Source organism: Leopardus geoffroyi, chromosome X (genome assembly GCF_018350155.1).
Source record: "Leopardus geoffroyi isolate Oge1 chromosome X, O.geoffroyi_Oge1_pat1.0, whole genome shotgun sequence".
Classification (NCBI taxonomy): domain Eukaryota; kingdom Metazoa; phylum Chordata; class Mammalia; order Carnivora; family Felidae; genus Leopardus; species Leopardus geoffroyi.
This window is the reverse complement of record NC_059343.1, coordinates 61,346,006-61,367,214: the sequence shown is the minus strand read 5'-3', so window position 1 is coordinate 61,367,214 and position 21,209 is coordinate 61,346,006. Positions and strand designations below refer to the sequence as shown.

The following is a 21,209-nucleotide window of genomic DNA, read 5'->3' as shown; positions in this document are numbered from 1 at the left end:
ACATAGAAACAAGCACAAAAAGATGGACAAAATGAGGAAACAGAGGAATATGTCCCAGATGGGAGAATGGGACAAAACTAAGGCAAAAGAACTAAATGAAACAGAGATGAGCAATATTCTTGATAAAGAATTCAAAGTAATGGTCATAAAGATACTCATTGGACTAGACAAAAGAGTGGAGAATCTCAATGAACATATAACAAAGAGATAGAAAATATAAAAAAGAACCAATCAGAGATGAATAACTTCATAACTAAAATTAAAAATACACTAGAGGGAATCCATAGCAGATGAGAGGAGACAGAAGAATGTATCTGTGAGCTAAAAGGCAGAGTAATGGAAAGAAACCAAGCTGAATAGCAAAAAAAAAAAAAAAAAAAAAAAAAAAAAAAAAAAGAATTGAGAATAGATTAAGGGAACCTAGTGACATCACCAAGCATTCCAACATTCACATTACAGCAATCCCAGAAGGAGGAGAGAGAAGAGCACAGAAAATTTATTTGAAGAAATAATAGCTGAAAACTTCACTAATCTGGGGGAAGGAAACAGACATCCAGATTCTGGAGGCACACAGAACCCACAACAAGATCAACCCACAGAGGTCCACACTAAGACACAAAATAATTAAAACGGCAAAATTTAGTGATAGAGAATGTTGAAAACAGCAAGAGAAAACAGTTATATTCAAAGGAAACCCCACAAGGCTTTCACCTCATTTTTCAGCAGAAATTTTGCAGACCAAAATGGCATGGTATACTCAAAGTACTGACAGAAAAATAACCTGTAAACAAGAATACTCCACTCAGAAAGGCTATCTTAAGAACACAAGTAGAGATAAAGTGTTTCCCAGGCAAAAAAAAAAAGTTAAAGGAGTTTATCACCATTAAACCAGCCTTCAAGAAAAAAGGAATTCTAAAAAAAAATTTTTTTAGCATTTATTCATTTTTGAGAGACAGAGAGAGACAGAGCATGAGTGGGGAAGGGGCAGAGAGAAAAGGAGACACAGAATCTGAAGCAGGCTCCAGGCTCCAAGCTGTCAGCACAGAGCCTGCTCGAACTCATGAACTGTGAGATCATGACCTGAGCCGACGTCGGACGCTCAACCAACTGAGCGACCAAGGCATCCCAAGGAATTCTTTGACTGGAAAGAAAAGGCCATAATTAGGAGTAAGAAAATTATGAAAGGAAAAAAGTTCACAGGTAAATGCAAACATATAATAAAAGTAGTATATTAATCACTTATAAAACCAGTATGGAGATTAAAGTACAAAAACAGTAAAATCAATGTATCTATAAAAATTAAGTGACGAGATTCACAAAAGAATGTAAAGTATGACATATATATAAAACGTGGGGCAAGTAAAATTTTAGTACTTTTAAAATGACTTCAAAGTTAACTGATCATCAACATAATATAGACTCTATATGCATAAAATATATATGAACCTAAGGGTAACCACAAATCAAAAACCTGTGGTAGATACACAAAAAGAGAAAGTAATTAAAGCATGATACTGAAGAAAGCCATCAAATCACAAGGGAAGAAAGAAAGTAAACATGGAAAAACAAGAGAAAAACTATAAAAACAAACCATAAAACAAGTTACAAAATGGCAATAATTACATACCTATTATTAATTACTTAGAATGTAAATGGACTAAATGCTCCAATCAAAAGACATAAGATTACTGAATGGGTAAAAAATACATGCCCCATCTAAATGCTACCTACAGGAGACTCAGGTCAGACCTAAAGACACATGGAGATTGAAAGTTTGGAAAAACATTCACTTTGTAAATGGAAGTGAAATGAAAGCCAGGAGAGCAATACTTGTATTGGACAACACAGGCATTAAAACAAAGATTGTAATAGGAGAGAAGAAGGACACTACATAATGATAAAAGGTAAAAATCCAACAAGAAGATATAACAGTTGTAAATGTTTGTGCACCCAAAATGGGAGCACCCAGAAACATAAAGCATGTGTTAACAGGCATAAAGGAAGAAATTAATACAATAATAATAATAATTGAATTTAACACCCCACTTAACATTAATGGGTATTTCATCCAGACAGAAAATTAAGGAAACAGTGACTTTGGATGACATATTGGACAAGATGAAACTAACATCATATATATTCATAACATTCCATCAAAAAATAGATTATTTTCAAGTGCGTCTAGGACATTCTCCAGAATAGATCACTTGTTAGGGCACAAAACAAGTATCTATGAATTTAAGAAGATAAAACCACATCAAGCATCTTTTCCAAAAAAAAAAAAAAAAAAAAAAAAAAGATATGAAACCACAAAAATCAATTGCAAGAAAAATACGGAAAAAAACACAAAGGTAAGCAACATGCTACTAACCAACCAATAGTTCAGCAGAAGAAGAAAAAATAAAAAAATACATGGAGACAAATGAAAATAAAAACATAATAGCTCATACTCTTTGGGATGCAGCAAAACCGTTCTGAGGTAAGATTATACCACTATAGGCCTGTCTCAAGAAAGAATAAAAATCTCGAATTAATAACCTAACCTTACACTTAATGGAGCTAGAAATAAAGGAACAAAGGCCAGGGCCGGTAGATGGAACAAAACAGTAAAGATTAGAGCAAAAGTAAATGAAATAGAGGTTTAAAGAAATAAAAGAGGGGCGCCTGGGTGGCTCAGTTGGTTAAGTGACCGACTTCGGCTCAGGTCATGATCTCACAGTCCGTGGGTTTGAGCCCCACATCGGGCTCTGTGCTGACAGTTCAGAACCTGGAACTTGGTTCGGATTCTGTGTCTCCCTCTTCCTCTGCCCTCTCCCACTCATGTTCTGTCTCTGTCTCTCTCTCTCAAAAATAAATAAACATTAAAAATTTTTTTTTTAAAAAAGAAATAATAGATCAGAAAAACCAGGAGCTGGTTATTTGGAAAAAAATCAACAAAATTGATAAACCTTTATCCAGACTTCTCAGAAAAGAGAGAGAGGGAGAAAAGACTCAAGATCAGAAATGAAGGAGAAGAAATAACAACTGACACCACTGAAATACAAAAGATTATACGAGAATACTATGAAAAACTGTGTGCCAACAATTTGGACAACTAGAAGACAGGGATAAATTATATAAATATAAAACTTTTCAAAACTGAATCAGGACATAATAGAGAATTTGAACAGACCAATTACTAGCAATGATACTGAAACCATAATTTAAAAATTTGCAACAAAGAAAAGTTGAGGACCACATGGCTTCACAGGTGAATTTTTTTAAGCCATTTTATTTTATTTTATTTTATTTTATTTTATTTTATTTATTATATAAAATTTATTGTCAAATTGGTTTCCATACAACACCCAGTGTTCATCCCAACAGGTGCCCTCCTCAATGCCCATCACCCACTTTCCCCTCCATCCCACCCCCCATTAACCCTCAGTTCTCAGTATTTAAGAGTCTCTTATGGTTTGCCTCCTTCCCTCTCTGTAACTTTTTTCCCCCCCTTCCCCTCTCCCCTGGTCTTCTGTTGAGTTTCTCAGGACCCACGTGTGAGTGAAAACATGGTATCTGTCTTTCTCTGCCTGACTTATCTCACTTAGCATAACACTCTCCATTTCCATCCACGTTGCTACAAAGGGCCATATTTCATTCTTTCTCATTGCCGAGTACTATTCCATTGTATATATAAACCACATCTTCTTTATCCATTCGTCAGTTGATGGACATTTAAGCTCTTTCCATAATTTGTCTATTGTTGAAAGTGCTGCTACAAACATTGGGGTACAAGTGCCCCTATGCATCAGCACTCCTGTATCCCTTGGGCAAATTCCTAGCAGTGCTATTGCTGGCTCATAGGGTAGTTCTGTTTTTAAATTTTTGAGGATCCTCCACACTGTTTTCCAGAGCAGCTACACCAGTTTGCATTCCCACCAACAGTGCAAGAGGTTTCCCGTTTTTCCACATCCTCACCAGCATCTATAGTCTCCTGATTTGTTCGTTTTAGCCACTCTGACAGGTGTGAGGTGGTATCTCAGTGTGGTTTTGATTTGTATCTCCCTGATGAGGAGTGACATTGAGCATCTTTTCATGTGCCTGTTGGCCATCCAGATGTCTTTAGAGAAGTGTCTCTTCATGTTTTCTGCCCATTTCTTCACTGGATTATTTGTTTTTCGGGTGTGGAGTTTGGTGAGTTTTTTATGGATTTTGGATACTAGTCCTTTGTCTGATATGTCATTTGCAAATATCTTTTCCCATTCCGTTGGTTGCCTTTTAGTTTTGTTGATGGTTTCCTTTGTAGTGCAGAAGCTTTTCACCTTGATGAGGTCCCAATAGTTCATTTTTGCTTTTAATTCCCTTGCTTTTAGAGATGTGTTGAGTAAGAAATTGCTGCAGCTGAGGTCAAAGAGGGTTGTTTCCTGCTTTCTCCTCTAGGGTTTTGATGGTTTCCTGTCTCACATTCAGGTCCTTCATCCATTTTGATTTTATTTTTTGAATGGTGTAAGAAAGTGGTATAGTTTCATTGCTCTGCATGTTGCTGTCCAGTTCTCCCAGCACCATTTGTTAAAGAGACTGTCTTTTTTCCATTGGACACTCTTTCCTGCTTTGTCAAAGATTAGTTGGTCTTACATTTGTGGGTCCAATTCTGGGGTCTCTGTTCTATTTCATTGGTCTATGTGTCTGTTTTTGTGCCAGTACCATACTGTCTTCAGACTGCAACTTTTTAGTAGAGGCCAAAGTCTCTGATTGTGATGCCTCCAGCATTGGCTTTCTTCTTCAATATTACTTTGGCTATTTGGGGTCTTTTGTGGTTCCATACTAATTTTAGTATTGTTTGTTCTAGCTTTGAAAAGAGTGCTGGTGCAATTTTGATTGGGATTGCATTGAATGTGTAAAGATCAGAGCAGAAATAATATAAAATAAAAAAAAAAACCCAGTAGAACAGATCAATGAAACCAAGAATTGGTTTTATGAAAAAATAAACAAAATTGATAAACCTTTAGCCGGGCTTCTCAAAAAGAAGAGAAAGGACCCAAATAGATAAAATCACGAACGAAAATTGAATTATTACAACCAATCCCTCAGAAATACAAGCAATTATCAGGGAATACTATGAAACATTATATGCCAACAAAATGGACAACCTGGAAGAAATGGACAAATTCCTAAACACCCACACACTTTCAAAACTCAAATGGGAATAAATAGAAAATTTGAACAGATCCATAAGCAGTGAAGAAATTGAATAAGTTATCAAAATCTCCCAAAAATAAGAGTCCTGGACCAGATGACTTCCCTGGGGAATTCTACCAGACATTTAAAACAGACATAATACCTGTCCTTCTCAAGCTGTTCCAACAAGTAGAAAGGGAAGGAAAACTTCCAGACTCATTCTGTGAAGCCAGCAGTACTTTGATTCCCAAACCAGACAGAAACCCAGCAAAAGAAGAGAACTACAGGCCAATAGCCCTGATGAATATGGATTCAAAAATTCTCAATAAGATACTAGCAAATCGAATTCAACTGCATATAATAAGAATTACTCACCATGATCAAGTAGGATTCATTCCTGGGCTGCAGGGCTGGTTCAATATTTGCAAATCAGTCGGTGTGATACATCACATTAATAAAAGATAAGAACCATATGATCCTGTCAATCGATGCAGAAAAAGCTTTTGACGAAATACAGCTCCTTTCTTAATAAAAACCCTTGAGAAAGTCAGGATAGAAGGAACATACTTAAACATCATTAAAGCCATTTATAAAAAGCCCACAGCTAATATCATCCTCAGTGGGGAAAAACTGAGAGCTTTCCCCCTGAGATCAGGAAGACTACAAGAATATCAACTCTCAGCACTGTTGTTTAATATAGTGTTGGAAGTGCTAGCATCAGCAATCAGATAACAAAAGGAAATCAAAGGCATTAAAATTGGCAAAGATGACATCAAACTTTCACTTTTCGCAGATGACATGATACTACTCTGCATGGAAAACCTGACAGACTCCACCAAAAGTCTGCTAGAACTGATATATGAATTCAGCAAAGTTGCAGGGTACAAAATCAATGTACGGAAATCGGTTGCATTTTTATACACCAATAATGAAGCAACAGAAAGAGAGAGAAATAAAGAATCTGATCCCATTCACAATTGCACCAAGAGTCATAAAATACCAAGGAATGGTATCAAGATACCAAGAAATGGAAAAACATTCCGGGGTCATGGATTGGAAGAGTAAATACTGTTAAAATGTCAATACCACCCAAAGCAGTCTACAAAACAGACTCTTAAATACAGAGAACAAACTGGTGGTTGTCATAAGGGTGGTGTGGGAAGGGATGGGTGAAATAGATAAAGGGGAATAAGAGTACACTTAACTTGATTAGCACTAAGAAATGTATAGATTGTTGAATCATTATATTTTAAACCTTAAACTAATATAACATTGTATCTTAATTGTAGTTCAGTAAAAAATAGTATGTGAAGAACATTGGAAATGATCACAAACACAAACAAGTTAAATATTGTTTCTAAAGAAATATAGATATTTTTCAGAATAAAATTGAATTTAAATGAAATTGAATCCCGATAGGACTCCCATTTTTACTATCTTTTGATAGGGAAACAAACTCATTTTTTTTCTATGAAGAAATAAACTATTAATCACTCTTCATTGAAGTATTAAAAGTAAAATTATATCAGGAAAGCATTAAAGCCTCATGTGATAGAATAAGGTTTTAAAGGGTGTATATATAAAATAATTTTTCTGCATTCATTTTTGCTCCATACAGAATCATTGCCCATTATCGTCTTTGTATTTTTTATTTTTCTAATATCTGCACATACCCTTGATGTCTAAAATAAAATTACCATAAAATAAAGTCATTTGCAAACATGATTGTTTTTATTTTTTTTTTCCTCATGGGGAAAAGTAAGAAAAAGGACAGACTGCTTTATCTCTTCTGAGGGAATTACTGTAAGAATGTACTATCTAAATGTTCTGATCAAATCAGAATACCACTATAATGATTGGTAGGTTTCAAAAATTGTGATAGTTTTCCCTTTTCTCCTCTTTGTAAGGATATATTTTCTGACCCCCTAATACTTGGTTATTTCTAACATTGTTCAGTTTTTCACCTCCCATTCAGCCTTTTCTATGATTGTTTCCCTTATAATAAGTAAACCTTCAGTTCATTATCATTTTGAATGCCTGAATACTGGATGTTGAGAGAGAAAGAGCATTCTCATGTACTTTCTTTCTTTTCTTTTTTTTTTTTTTTTTTACCATTTATTTATTTTTGAGACCGAGAGAGACAAAGCATGAAGGGGGAGGGTCAGAGAGAGGGAGACACAGAATCTGAAACAGGCTCCAGGCTCTGAGCTGTCAGCACAGAGCCCGACGCGGGGCTCGAACTCATGGACCGCGAGATCATGACCTGGGCCAAAGTCGGCCGCTTAACCGACTGAGCCACCCAGGTGCCCCATCTCATGTACTTTCTATATTGAGTTATTGAGAAAGAATTTTTCACACCACTAAAATTTCTTATAGGTTATACATTTCTGTGGTGTGTGTGTATATATATCACATATATTTGTGTGTATATGTATACACACACACACACACATATATATATATGTATATTTTTATGTTACCTGTGTACTTGAGCATCCCTAGGTCATAAGTGCTTACATTCATTATAAAATAATTTTTTTCACTATGATGATATACTATAATGCCTTAGGTGTGAAATGTTGTAAATATACTTCATTATCAATTGATGTTCAAAAGAGGAGACTTGTGATGAGCACTAGATGTTGTATGTAAGTGATGAATCACTAAATTCTACACCTGAAATTAACATTATACTGTGTTAACCAACTGGAATTTAAATAAAAACTTAAAATTTTTTTTTTACATTTTTATTTATTTTTGAGAGACAGAGAGAGACAGAGCACACGTGGGGGAGGGGCAGAGAGAGACTGAGACGCAGAATCTGAAACAGGTTCCATGCTCTGAGCTGTCAGCACAGAGCCCGATGCGGGGCTCAAACCCACAAACCGTGCGATCATGACCTGAGCCGAAGTCACTCAACCAACTGAGCCACCCAGGCGCCCCTTAAATAAAAACTTTAAAAATAATTAAAATTTAAAAAAAATTATAATCTGAAATAAAATCTGTTTATGCTTTTTTGCTGAACTTTCCATTGTATGTAGACATGCAGATAGTCTTTTTTTTAATAAATATAAAATGCTAAAAGTACTTGAGCAGGCTTGTGCTCTCTTGTGTCATGGCATGAGGTTGACGGTATCTGTAGTTATATCACAACATTGCCACTTGAAGTTTGGATTATAATTGGAACTAACTTATTAGTGATTATAGCAAATATATGTAAAATATCTTTATAATTTGATGTTCTATATTTGCTTGATTATGAAGATCAGAGACTTTCATTTTCTAGTGAATCTTACGTGACCTCATGTGTTATGTCAGCAGTATCTTGTAGTATTATTGTTGCCTCTGCATAAGAAATAGATTTTCCAAGGCCCTTCCTTATCCCCACAGGCTGGTAATTACCCCTTCCCAGCCTTGGCAAGAGGCTGTAGATTTACTTGTCAGGAAATTGAGTCAGACAGGCTCTAGATACAGAACTGTAAAACACATGAACAAACATGGAGATTAACTGGAAAACAAAACACAGCAAAGAAGACCACAGATCCTCTTCTGTGACTGGCTCCAAGAATCTTGCTAGCCATTTCTTTATTTCTACTATCACCACTCCTTCCTTCATCAGGAGATAACTGGAGAATTCTTCTTTACAGAAACAAAAGTAGCCCCAGAAAAAAAAAGATATTTGTATTTAGAGACAGCACCAAAATGACCAGGTATCCATTTGATCACCTTCAGTGAAACTCCACAGTGGAAAAATCCCTTTCCCATGCATTTAGAGTTTCCAGTCAGCTTTCTAATGCTCCATTATTAAGTGTCAATGGATAATAAAGAAAGACCTCTAAAACAAGCAGGAAAAAAGAGCTCACCAAACTCCACACCCAAAAAACAAATAATCCAGTGAAGAAATGGGCAGAAAACATGAAGAGACACTTCTCTAAAGAAGACATCCGGATGGCTAACAGGCACATGAAAAGATGCTCAACGTCGCTCCTCATCAGGGAAAGACAAATCAAAACCACACTCAGATATCACCTCACGCCAGTCAGAGTGGCCAAAATAAACAAATCAGGAGACTATAGATGCTGGAGAGGATGTGGAGAAACAGGAACCCTCTTGCACTGTTGGTGGGAATGCAGACTGGTGCAGCCACTCTGGAAAACAGTGTGGAGGTTCCTCAAAAAATTAAAAATAGACCTACCCTATGACCCAGCAGTAGCACTGCTAGGAATTTACCCAAGGGATACAGGAGTGCTGATGCATAGGGGCACTTGTACCCCAATGTTTATAGCAGCACTCTCAACAATAGCCAAATTATGGAAAGAACCTAAATGTCCATCAACTGATGAATGGATAAAGAAACTGTGGTTTATATACACAATGGAGTACTATGTGGCAACGAGAAAGAATGAAATATGGCCCTTTGTAGCAACGTGGACAGAACTGGAGAGTGTGATGCTAAGTGAAATAAGCCATATAGAGAAAGATAGATACCATATGTTTTCACTCTTATGTGGATCCTGAGAAACTTAACAGGAACCCATGGGGGAGGGGAAGGAAAAAAAAAAAAAAAGGTTAGAGTGGGAGAGAGCCAAAGCATAAGAGACTCTTAAAAACTGAGAACCAACTGAGGGCTGATGGGTGGGAGGGAGGGAAGGGTGGGTGATGGGTATTGAGGAGGGCACCTTTTGGGATGAGCACTGGGTGTTGTATGGAAACCAATTTGACAATAAATTTCACATATTAAAAAAAATAAAAAGAATTCAGTAGAAAATGTAGACAATGCACAGAACATAAGACAACTTAAAAATATTAATATCACAGGTCATAGAAAATAAAGCATTTCTAAAATAGGAGCAAATGCTATTAAGAAAAGTAAAGTGAGCCTTATACGGCGTGAGTTCCACATATGTTGTTAAATGAAAGAACAACGGAAAATCTATGCTGCCATTTGCAAGAAGGATGGGGAAAAAAGGAACAATGAAACTCAGGGTGTTCTTAATATCTTAATCGACTTCATTTTACCTGTCCTCTTATCCACTTCCCCTTTGGCAACTACCAGTTTGTTCTTTAATTAAGAGATAGAGACTTCCAGTTATAAAATAAATAAGTCACAGAAATGAAAAGTACAGCATAAGTAATACAGTCAACAATATTATAAAATGCCTTATGGTAACAAATGGTGACCACATTTACCATGGCCAGCATTGAGTAGTGTATACAATTATCAAATTACTATGTCATACACATGAAAGTAATATGACATTGTATGCCAATTATATTATAAAAACTTGCAAAATACAGGGCTCCTAGGTGGCTCATCTGGTTAAGCGTCCGACTCTTGATTTCAGCTGAGGTCATGATCTCAAATTCCTGAGCTTGAGCCCTGCATTAGTATCCATGCCATGGACCCTGCTTAAGATTCTCTGTTTCCCTCTCCCTCTGCCCCTCTACGACTCATCCTCTCAGATAGATAGATAGATAGATAGATAGATAGATGATAGATAGATAGATAGATAGATACAAATTGCAGAAAAAAAAAATCCTAAATTGCTCTGAAAAAAATTTAATATCTAATGATTTATAATCTTTTGAGTGGCTTAGAGGTATGATCATGGATATTATTATTATAAGAAGGCTATTCAGAAGTGTCTAATAGTCTGATTAATATAAAATATACTAAAGCCTTTATTTTTTGTGTTTCAATGCCAAATAAACTGTTGGCCAACAACAAAAAAAAAAAAAAAAAAAAAAAAACAAAACTCTCAGGCAACATAAACTGAAACCAAAGAAATTGACTACTTATAGAGTGGGGAGAGAAAGGGGTAAAAGAGATAGGAAATGGAACATGACTCTCCTGATTATACTTTTTTATATATATTTTTTGTAGCTCGAGTTTTGATTTAAATTCCACATAGTTAACATACAGTATAATGATTAGTTTCAGGAGTAGAATTTAGTAATTCATCATTTACATACAAGGTATGCTCACCACAAGTGCTCTCCTTAATACCTATCACCCATTTAACCCAAACCCTCGCCCATATCCCCTCCAACATCTCTGTTCTCTTTAGTTAAGTCCGTTTTATGGTTTGCCTCTCTTTTTCCCCCATGTTCATCTGTTTTGTTTCTTAAATTCCACATGTGAGTGAAATCATAAGGTATATGTCTTTCTGACTTATTTTGCTTAGCATAATACTTTCTAAATCCATCTGTATCATAGCAAATGGCAAGGTTTTATTTGTTTTGATGGCTGAGTAATACTGGTGTGTGTTTGTGTATACATATATACCACATCTTCTTTATCCATTCATCAGTCGATGGACATTGGGGTTCTTTCCATAATTTGCCTATTGTTGATAATGCTACTATAAACATCAGGGTGCATGTATCCCTTTGAACCAGTATTTTTGTATATTTTGGATAAAAACCTAGTAGTGCAATTGCTGGGTCATAGGATATTTCTATTTTTAACTTTTTAAGCAACCTCCATACTGTTTTCCATAGCGGCTACACCAATTTGCATTCCCACCAACAGTGTAAGAGTGTACCCCTTTCTCCACATCCTTGCCAACACCAGTTGTTTTAGCCATTCTGACAGGTGTGAGGTGATACCTCATTATAGGTTTGATTTGTATTTCCCTGATGGGGTTGAGCATCTTTTCATGTTTCTGTAGGCCATCTATACATCTTTGGAGAAAAGTCTCTTCATGTCTTTTTTGCCCATTTTTTAACTGGATTATTTGTTTTTTGGTTGTTAAGTTTGATAAGTTCTTTATACATTTTGGATACTAACCCCTTCTCAGATATGTCATTTGAAAATATCTTCTCCAATTCCAAAGGTTGCCTTTTATATTGTTACCTTTACTGTGCAAAAGCCTTTTATCTTGGTGAGGCCCCAATAGTTTACTTTTGGGTTTTTTTTTCCCCTTGCCTCAGGAGACATATCTAGTAAGAAGTTGCTATGGCTAATGTCAAAGAGGTTAACTTTCTGTGTTCTCCTCTGGGATTTTGATGGTTTCCTGTCTCACATTTAGGTCTTTCATCCACTTTGAATTTATTTTTGTGTATGCTGTAACAAAGTGGACCATTTTCATTCTTCATGTTGCTGTCCAATTTTCCCAGCATCTTTGTTGAAGAGACTGTCCTTTTTCCATTGTATATTTCCTGTTTTGTCAAAGGTGGTTGACCTTACAGTTGCCGGTCCATTTCTGGGTTTTCTATTGTGTTCCATTGATCTATGTGTCTGGTTTTGGGCCAGTAACATCCTGTTCTGATCACTGCTGTTTTGTAATATAACTTGACGTTCAGAATTTTGATGCCTCCAACATTGTTTTTCTTTTTCAAGGTTGCTTTGGCTATTTGGGATATTTTATGTTTCCATACAGATTTTAGGTTTCTTGTTTTAGCTCTGTGAAAAATGGTGCTGATATTTTAATAGGGACTAAATTAAATGTGTAGATTGCTTTGTGTAGTATAGACATTTTAACAGTATTTGTCCTTTCAGTCCTTGAGCATGGAATGTCTTTCCATTTGTTGGTGTCATCTTCAATTTCTTTCATCAGTGTTTTACAGTTTTCAGGGTATAGATCTTTTGCTTCTTTGGTTAGATTTATTCCTATGTATCCTATGGGTTTTGGTGCCATTGTAAATTGGATTGATATCTTTGATTTCTTTTCTCTGCTACTTCATTATTGGTGTGTAGAAATGCAACAGATTCCTGTACCATGATTTTTTATTCTATGACTTGACTGAATTGGTGTATCAGTTTTAGCAATTTTTTGGTGGAGTCTTTTGTGTTTTCTGCAAGTATCATGTCATCTGAAAATAGTGAAAGTTTGACTTGTTCCTTGTCATGTTGGATGCACTTTATTTCCTTTTCTTGTCTGTTTGCTGAGGCTAGGACTTCCAAGTATTATGTTAATAGTATGTTAGTAGTATTGGTTTCGACATCCCCATCTTGTTCCTGAATATAGAAGAAAAGCTCTCAGTTGTTCCCCATTGAAGATGACATTAGCTGTGGGGTTTTTGTGTATGGCCTTTTTGATGTTGAGGTATGTTCCCTCTATCCCTCCTTTGTTGAGGGTTTTTTATCAAGAATGAATGCTGTACTTTGTCAAATGTTTTTTCTGTAGCTGTTGAGAGGATCATATGGTTCTTATCATTTATTTTATTAATGTGGTGTATCACGTTGACTGATTTGGGAATACTGAGCCATGCTTGCACCCAGGAATAAATCCCACATGATCATGGTGAATGATTCTTTTAATGTGCCAGTGAATTCAATTTGCTAGCATTTTGTTGAGGATTTTGGCATCCATGTTCATCAGGGATATTGGCCTATAGTTCTCTTTTTTAGTTGAGACTTTGGTTTTAGAATCAGTGTAATGCTGGCCTCATAGAATGAATTTGGAAGTTTTCCTTCTATTTCTACTTTTTGGAATAGTTTATGAAGAATAAGTATGAACTCTTGTTTAAAGGTTTGGTAGATTTCCCCTGTGAAACCATCTGACCATGGACTTTAGTCTGTTGGGGTATTTTGATTACTGATACAATTTCTTTGCTGGTTATCAGTCTGTGCAAGTTTTCTATTTGTTCCTGTTTCAGTTTTGATTGTTTATATGTTTCTAGGAACTTACCCATTTCTTCCAGACTGCCCAATTTGATGCCATAAAATTTTTCATAATATTATCTTATAATTGTATTTCTTTGGTGTTGGTTGTGATTTCTCCTCCCTCACTTGTGATTTTATTCACTTGGGTCCTTTCATTTTCCTTTTTCATACATCTGGCTCGGGGGGGTTATCAATTTTATTATTTTTTCAAAGAACCATCTCCTGGTTTCATTGATCTGATCTGCTGGTTTTTTGTTTCTATATTATTTATTTCTGCTCTAATCACTATTATTTCCCTTCTTCTGCTGGCTTTATGCTTCATTTGTTGTTCTTTTTCTACCTCCTTTAGAAACTGTAAGATAGGGTTGTTTATTTAAGATTTTTCTTGTTTCTTCGGGCACCTGGGTGGCTCATTCAGTTGAACATCAGACCCGACTACAGCTCCAGTCATGATCTCATAGTTCATGAGTTTGAGCCCAACAATCAGGCTCTGTGCTGACAGCTTGGAGCCTGGAGCCTGCTTCAGAATCTGTGTCTCCCTCTCTCTCTCTGCCCCTCCCCTACTCACACTGTGTCTCTGTCTCTCCCTCTCTCAAAAATAAACAAACATTAAAAAAGATTTTTCTTGTTTCTTGATGTGGACCTGTATTGCTATATACTCCCTCTTATGGCCACTTTTGCTGCATCACAATGATTTTGGACTGCCGTGTTTCCGTGTATATTTTTTATTTCTTCTTTTATTTCCTGGTTGACCCATTCATTGTTTAGTAGCATGTTGTTTTGCCTCCATGTATTTGTGGTTTTTGCAAATTTTTTCTTGTGGTTGACTTCAGCTTTTGTAATGTTGTCGTCAGAAAATACCCATAGTATGATGTGAATCCTTTTGTACTTGTTGAGGACTGATTTGTAACCTAGTATCTAATCTGTTCTGGAGAATGTCCCATGTGCACGTGAAATGACTGTGTATTCTGCTGCTTTAGGTTAAAATGTTTTGAATGTATGTTAAGTCCACCTGGTCCAGTGTGTCATTCAAAGCTATTTTTCCCTTGTTGATTTTCTGCTTAGATGATCTGTGCATTGTTGTAAGTGGGGTGTTAAAGTCCCCTACTGTTATTTTATTATTATCCATGAGTTAGTTTGTGTTTGTTATTGTTTTATGTGTTTGGTTGCTTCTAAGTTGGGGGCATAAATATTTACAATTGTTAGATCTTCTTGTTGGATAGACACCTTTACTATGATATAATGCTGTTCTTCATCTCTTCTTACAGCCTTTGGTTAAAAAAATCTAGTTTGTCTGATACAATTATTGCTACTCCGGCTTTCGTTTTTTAAATTTTTTTAATGTTTATTTTTAAGAGAGAGAGAGTACGAGCAGGGGAGGGACAGAGAGAGAGCGAGACAAAAAATCCAAATTAGGGTCCATGTTCTGAGCTCTCAGCACAGAGCCCAATGCAGGGCTTAAACTCACAAACTGTGAGATCATGACCTCAGCTGAAGTCTGACACATTATTAACCAGCTGAGCCACCCAGGAGCCCCTGGCTTTCTTTTGACATCCATTTGCATGATAAATGTTTTTCCATTCCCCTCACTTTCAGTGTGCAGATTTTAGTTCTAAATGATTCTCTTGCAGGCAGCATATAGAGGGGGCTTGGTTTTTTTTTTTATCCCTTCTAATACCCTGTGTCTTTTGGAGCATTTAGTCCATTTTTATTCAAAGTAATTATTGATTTGAATTCATTGATAGATATGAATTATTGATATTAACTTTTTGTTGTTTCTGGAGATTTTTTTCTTTTATAGCCTTTGTCACTTTGGCTCTTTCTTTCCCACTCAAGGAGTCTCCTTTAATATTTCTTACAGGGCTGGTTTAGTGGTCACACACTCCCTTAGTATTTGTTTGGGAAACTCTATATCTCTCCTTCTATTCTGAATGATAGCGTTGCTGGATAGGGTATTCTTGATTGCCTATTTTTCTCATTCAGCATGTTGAATATATCATGCCACTCCCTCTTTGCTTGCAGTTTCTGTGGAGAGATCTGCTGCTAACCTTATTTTTCTTCCCTTGTAAATTAAGGACTTCTTTTTTCTTGCTGCTTTTAGGATTTTTTCCTTATATTTTGGAAGTTTAAGTACAATATGTATTGTGGTTTGCCTGCTTTTGTTGATTTTGATGGAGTTCTCTGTGCCTCCTAGATTTGGAAGTCTGTTCTCCAGACTAGGGAAGTTTTCAGCTATAATTTCCTCAAATAAGTCTTCTGCCTCCTTTTCTCTCTTCTTCTGGGACTCCTATGATGTGAATGTTACTACATTTCAAGGAGTCACCGAGTTCCATAAGTCTACTTTTATGATCCAAGATTTTTCTTTCCCTCTTTTGATCAGGTTCCTTATTTTCCATAATTCTATCTTCTGTATCATGTATTCATTCCAATGCTTCTTCTATCCTTGTGGTCATTGCATCAAGTCAGTTTCAAATCTCGATTATTATATTTTTCATTTTGGCCTGATTGGTTTTTTTTGTTTTGTTTTGTTTTGTTTTGTTTTGTTTTTTGGGACAGAGAGAGACAGAGCATGAACGGGGGAGGGGCAGAGAGAGAGGGAGACACAGAATCGGAAACAGGCTCCAGGCTCTGAGCCATCAGCCCAGAGCCCGACGCGGGGCTCGAACTCACGGACCACGAGATCGTGACCTGGCTGAAGTCGGACGCTTAACCAACTGCGCCACCCAGGCACCCCTGGCCTGATTGGTTTTAAGCTCTTTTATCTCTGCCCTAAGGAACCCTCTGGTGTCTTCTATGTTGTCTGCTGGCTCTTTGTCCCTAGAGAGGCAATACCACCTCTCTCAGATGGCTCCAAGAAAGGGGAGTATCTCAGGAGATCTTCAGATCATGCCATTTGCCCCCAGGTTACCTGCCTGCCTTCTCTACAAGAGCACTGCCACATCTTCAGAGCTCTATACCAGCCACATCAAGGACCTCTAAAACTTCAGTCTTTGAGCCCCACTGGTTGAAAAACCTCACCAAAGTCAGCCCCTCTCATTTTCCCAGTCATTGCCTTTGAGGAAGTATTTTCCTTGTGTGATCCCCTGTGCACTCCTCTCTCGACTCCACTCCACAGCACTTGAAACTCATTTCTCCCAACAAACCACATCTCCACACCTCCTACCTTCTACGGTGTGGGCTTCTCTTTCCCTCTGGTTGTACATTTTGTTTTGTCAATCCTCAGATCAATTTCTTAGATATTCAGAATGATTTGATAGTTATTTAGCTATGTTTGAGGGACAAGGCAAGCCTATTGTCCTCCTACTACACTGCCATCTTAACTCCTTTTTTACATTATTTTTACTTTTGAACCATGGTAATGTTTTTATATACTTAAAATATTGAAACTCAACAAGGATTGGGAAATATAGGAAGTAATTACAAGCAGAAAAAAGTGAAACTAACTGCATAACAAATTCATAACATAAATATGCAAATGAAAAACAATCCAAATAACTGTTGGACACATCATTTTGATTATTTAACCTCAGTGGAACATAAGACAAAAATAACTCAAAATTTGAACCTAATAATAAGTGTTATTGGTATTGGTATAGGAGTAGCCATTTTGAAACTATTTTGTGTATATTTTAAGACTGAGCTTGTGAGTAAATATATTGATGTTGTTAGAAAACAGTGGTCTTACTTGGGAGAAGAGTACAAATAGGGAATGGGAGAAGAGGAGCATCCTTGTAATGTTATACTGGAGCAGAATTATCAACATGAATTCAAGATGATGATAAAATTCCTAACTGTTCAGTGAAAAGGCCTAGAAAATAGGGGTGCCAGAGTGGTGCAGTTGGTTGAACATATGACTCTTGATTTCAGCTCAGGTCATGATCCCAAGGTCATGGGATTGAACCCCACATCAGGTTCAACTGTATGTAATCCATGGGGTGTTTTGTACCAGTGAAGTGGTCCACATATACCAAGGTTGAGAACTACATTCTTCATAATCCTAGGGAATTAAATAGCTGAACAAAACAGTTCTTTTTTAAACTGCCTAGCTAGCAATAAAAGAGCCTTAAATTAAACACTCAGATGTGGGAACAAATTTTAGTTATTTTGCTTAAGGGTGTATTTGTAAAGGTCCTATAACCAGGAGTACCAGTAAAAGTGACAAAATTCCTTTTGTCTCCCAGCATGTTTAACAGTAGCTGTCAAGAGACTAATTGTAGATAAGAGTTTGGAATCTATACCAAATCTGTGCAATGTTAAGTTTAATATCCATTGTTCACAAAAATAGCTACTGGAAGAAGTAAGCTTTTCTTGGAGAAATCTTTTTTATTTTAAAGTACACATAAGGATTTCAAGATACTGTTTTTAAGTCCCTGTAATAAATAACAGTGCTTTTGATTAAATATTTACCAATTATAATTGCCTTTAAATTTTTTTCACCTTCCCTTCAAAATGAAAAATGGAACATTAGAATTTTATTTTATTTTTTATTATCTGTATTTTTTAATATGAAATTGTCAAATTGGTTTAGAATTTTATTTCTTTTGAGTGAAGTGGTTTACAATATATAGGATTTCATAGCTTTTTGTTTGTTTTCTGGGCTAATAGCTTAACAGTGAAGAAAGCATTCGTACCTCATTTTTTCTACTTGTACTATGGATGAGGAATTGGGAGAGGTATTTTAACGAATACTAATCCTTCAAAATCCTTAGTTAGAAAGTACTGTGTATTTTCAGTTATTATGCTAGTTATATGACCTTTTTCTATGTTTCTCTTGCTTTTGGTTTTTAGGGTAAGATAGCTGAACGTGGTACCCACCATGGTTTGCTTGGTAACCCTGGCAGTATCTATTCAGAAATGTGGCACACACAGAGCAGTCGTGTACAGAACCATGATAACCCCAAATGGGATGCAAAGGAAGAAAATATGTCCAAAGAGGAGGAAAGGAAGAAACTACAAGAAGAAATTGTCAACAGTGTAAAAGGCTGTGGAAACTGTTCCTGCTAAGGTGCATGAGACATTTTTTTGACACATTTGCACTGAAGCAGAATTGTTTTGTTAAAAAAAAATCCTACATTCCCATTTTCTATAATTGTTCGTTTAGATAAGATTTATTTGAAAAGGAATTTGAGTTTTACATCTTTTACAATCTGTTTAATGTGACATCTATATTTATTCCAAGATTATTTCCTTGTTACTGCCTTAGTTGTACCCAAAACATAGTTTTTGTTACTATTTGACTTTACCCCATTTCCATTTTTTGTGGCCTAATAGCCATTTGATACCCATAACCAGATGAATTATATTGGCTTCCAAATTTTTGTAGTTTTTTAAATCTCCTTTATGCTGATAATTTAGATGGAAATTATCCATTTCTTAAACAACAAAAGAGGGTAGTTTCTCTGCCTCCCTCCCCACTAAAATACTACAATTATAGAAAGGGTGTTTTTAAAAGTATTTGCCACCGCGTATCTTTTGGAAGAAAAACCTTCCTTAATTCTCATGTATGTGTGTAGAATGTTCTTCATCATTAACTGACATTCCTAGTCATGGGAATTTTATTTTTTCATCAGAATGAGGCATTGATTTTGTTTTGAACCAAAATTTATACCATTCTCTTTAAATACTTAAAACCCTGATGTAACTTGAGAGTTGTCATCCTGGAAATATCTAAAAAGCTTAGGAAGTTAATTGCCTTTTTTATTTCCATCTTAACTATAGTGCTTTTGCTGTCTAAAGTTATACAAACAAAAAACTAAATGGAATGTATGCATGCACATATGTGTGTGTGTGTGCACATGCTCACACATGTAGATAAAGCAACAACCACTTAAAAATTATTAATGACCTTTAGGTAAGTAGAAGATTTATGTATATGTACTCTAGGTGATCAGGACTTGAATCTGTGTTGACAGTTCAGAATTTATTACAAGATTTTTCCCTTCCTTTTTCAGTAATGTAATGAGTTCCTTTAAGTGTGACATAACAAGGAAGAACCCAAACAAAATAATCAAGTTTTACCTGCTAGAAGTAATGAATAAAATGTTGGTAAATATTCACTTAGAAGCTCCTCTGTTTTCCAATTTGAATAGCTTCTTTTATTTTTGAAGAAGCTATTATCTGTTCATAGGATTAGAGGTGTCTCTAGACTATTGGATTATGTGGTCATTAACCAGTATTTTCAGCTAATGAAAACTTGAATTACCTGAAAAACACAGTTATTGTAAGGGCCATTAAATAAATCTTAAATATTTTTCTCTTAACTTCATCATATTAAGATGGTTCTATACAGTGAAATAATAGACAAAATGAAAGAAAACCTTCCTAGGATGATTCACTAAGAAACATCAAGAAAAGGGGCATTTATTATAGCATAATAATTTTACATTACAATATTGTATATTCATAATTTTACATTACAATACATATTCACATAAGACAATATAAAGTATAAATTTTTAAATCAGTGTTGAAACTATTTTTTAATGGATTGAAATGAATAATCTACAGTTTTAGAATATGGGCTCTGAAAATGGAGCAAGATGATAGGGTTTTATTCCTTATATTTCTTTTTTTTAAAGATTATATATTTTCTTCCTAAGGGAATCCCAGCTTACAACAATTAAGTTGAAACTAGGGAAATTTGGGAATCATAGAAAGGGAATCATAGAAATCATTTGAGCCAAATGCCTTCCTGAAGGTTTTTAACATAGAAATATCTTGGTGAGCAGATAAGCTGATTTGGAAATTATTGAACAGTTCATGTCTAAGGGTCATGCCAGAAAGAGGCCTTGGCATTTGGACAAACTGAAAGTATGCATTTACGTTTCCTCTACAGGGATCTGCATCTGTAATACACCTTAAGATAAAGATGTATTATCACCTTTGCCTTTTCCCTTTAGCTGTTGACAATGATTGGTTTGCACAGATGGTTAGTTTAAAAATAAGTTTTGCTTTAAGGGCAAGATATTTAAAGATTTATGATTACTTGGTTCTGGCTCACTTTGTCCATATTGCCATCTTGCTCTCATTCTTCCTAATTGCTGGATGTGTCCATGAGTGGCAACTTTTGCCAATATATATTCATAATTTATATATACCTTGTAGCTTTATCATAGGATATTCTGTTTTGGATTAGTAGTTGAAAGCTTTGAAATATATTTGCATTGGCAGTTTTCTTAAATTATATAAAGTCCTTTCTCCCCCTGCTTTGAGTATATAGATTTTGAATGTAAACTATACTAAATGACAATATTAAGTCAAACAGGTTAAAACTGATTAGTAAGACAAAACTACTCAGAAAGAGAGGCTCTTTATCACAGTTTTATTGTTATAACAATTTGTGCAGATAATTATTACTAAATAAACTATGTCTTTGTGACTAGAAATGGATGGCCCAATGAAGCAACTCTTTTCTGTGGTGCATAGGGAGAACTGACATTTTGTC

The 21,209-nt window shown here is 35.7% G+C and overlaps 1 protein-coding gene across 2 annotated transcripts in view; it reads left to right on the top strand.

Moving 5' to 3' along the window:
- ABCB7 (ATP binding cassette subfamily B member 7) overlaps nucleotides 1-21,150 on the top strand; it is a 165,634-nt gene extending 144,484 nt beyond the window's left edge. For both annotated transcript variants that reach the window (XM_045473023.1, XM_045473024.1), the window contains one exon: nucleotides 18,554-21,150. In XM_045473023.1, coding sequence (XP_045328979.1) covers nucleotides 18,554-18,769 — 216 coding nt within the window. In that variant the 3' untranslated portion in view covers nucleotides 18,770-21,150. The remainder of the gene's footprint in view (nucleotides 1-18,553) is intronic.
- The last annotated feature ends 59 nt before the right edge of the window (nucleotides 21,151-21,209 follow it).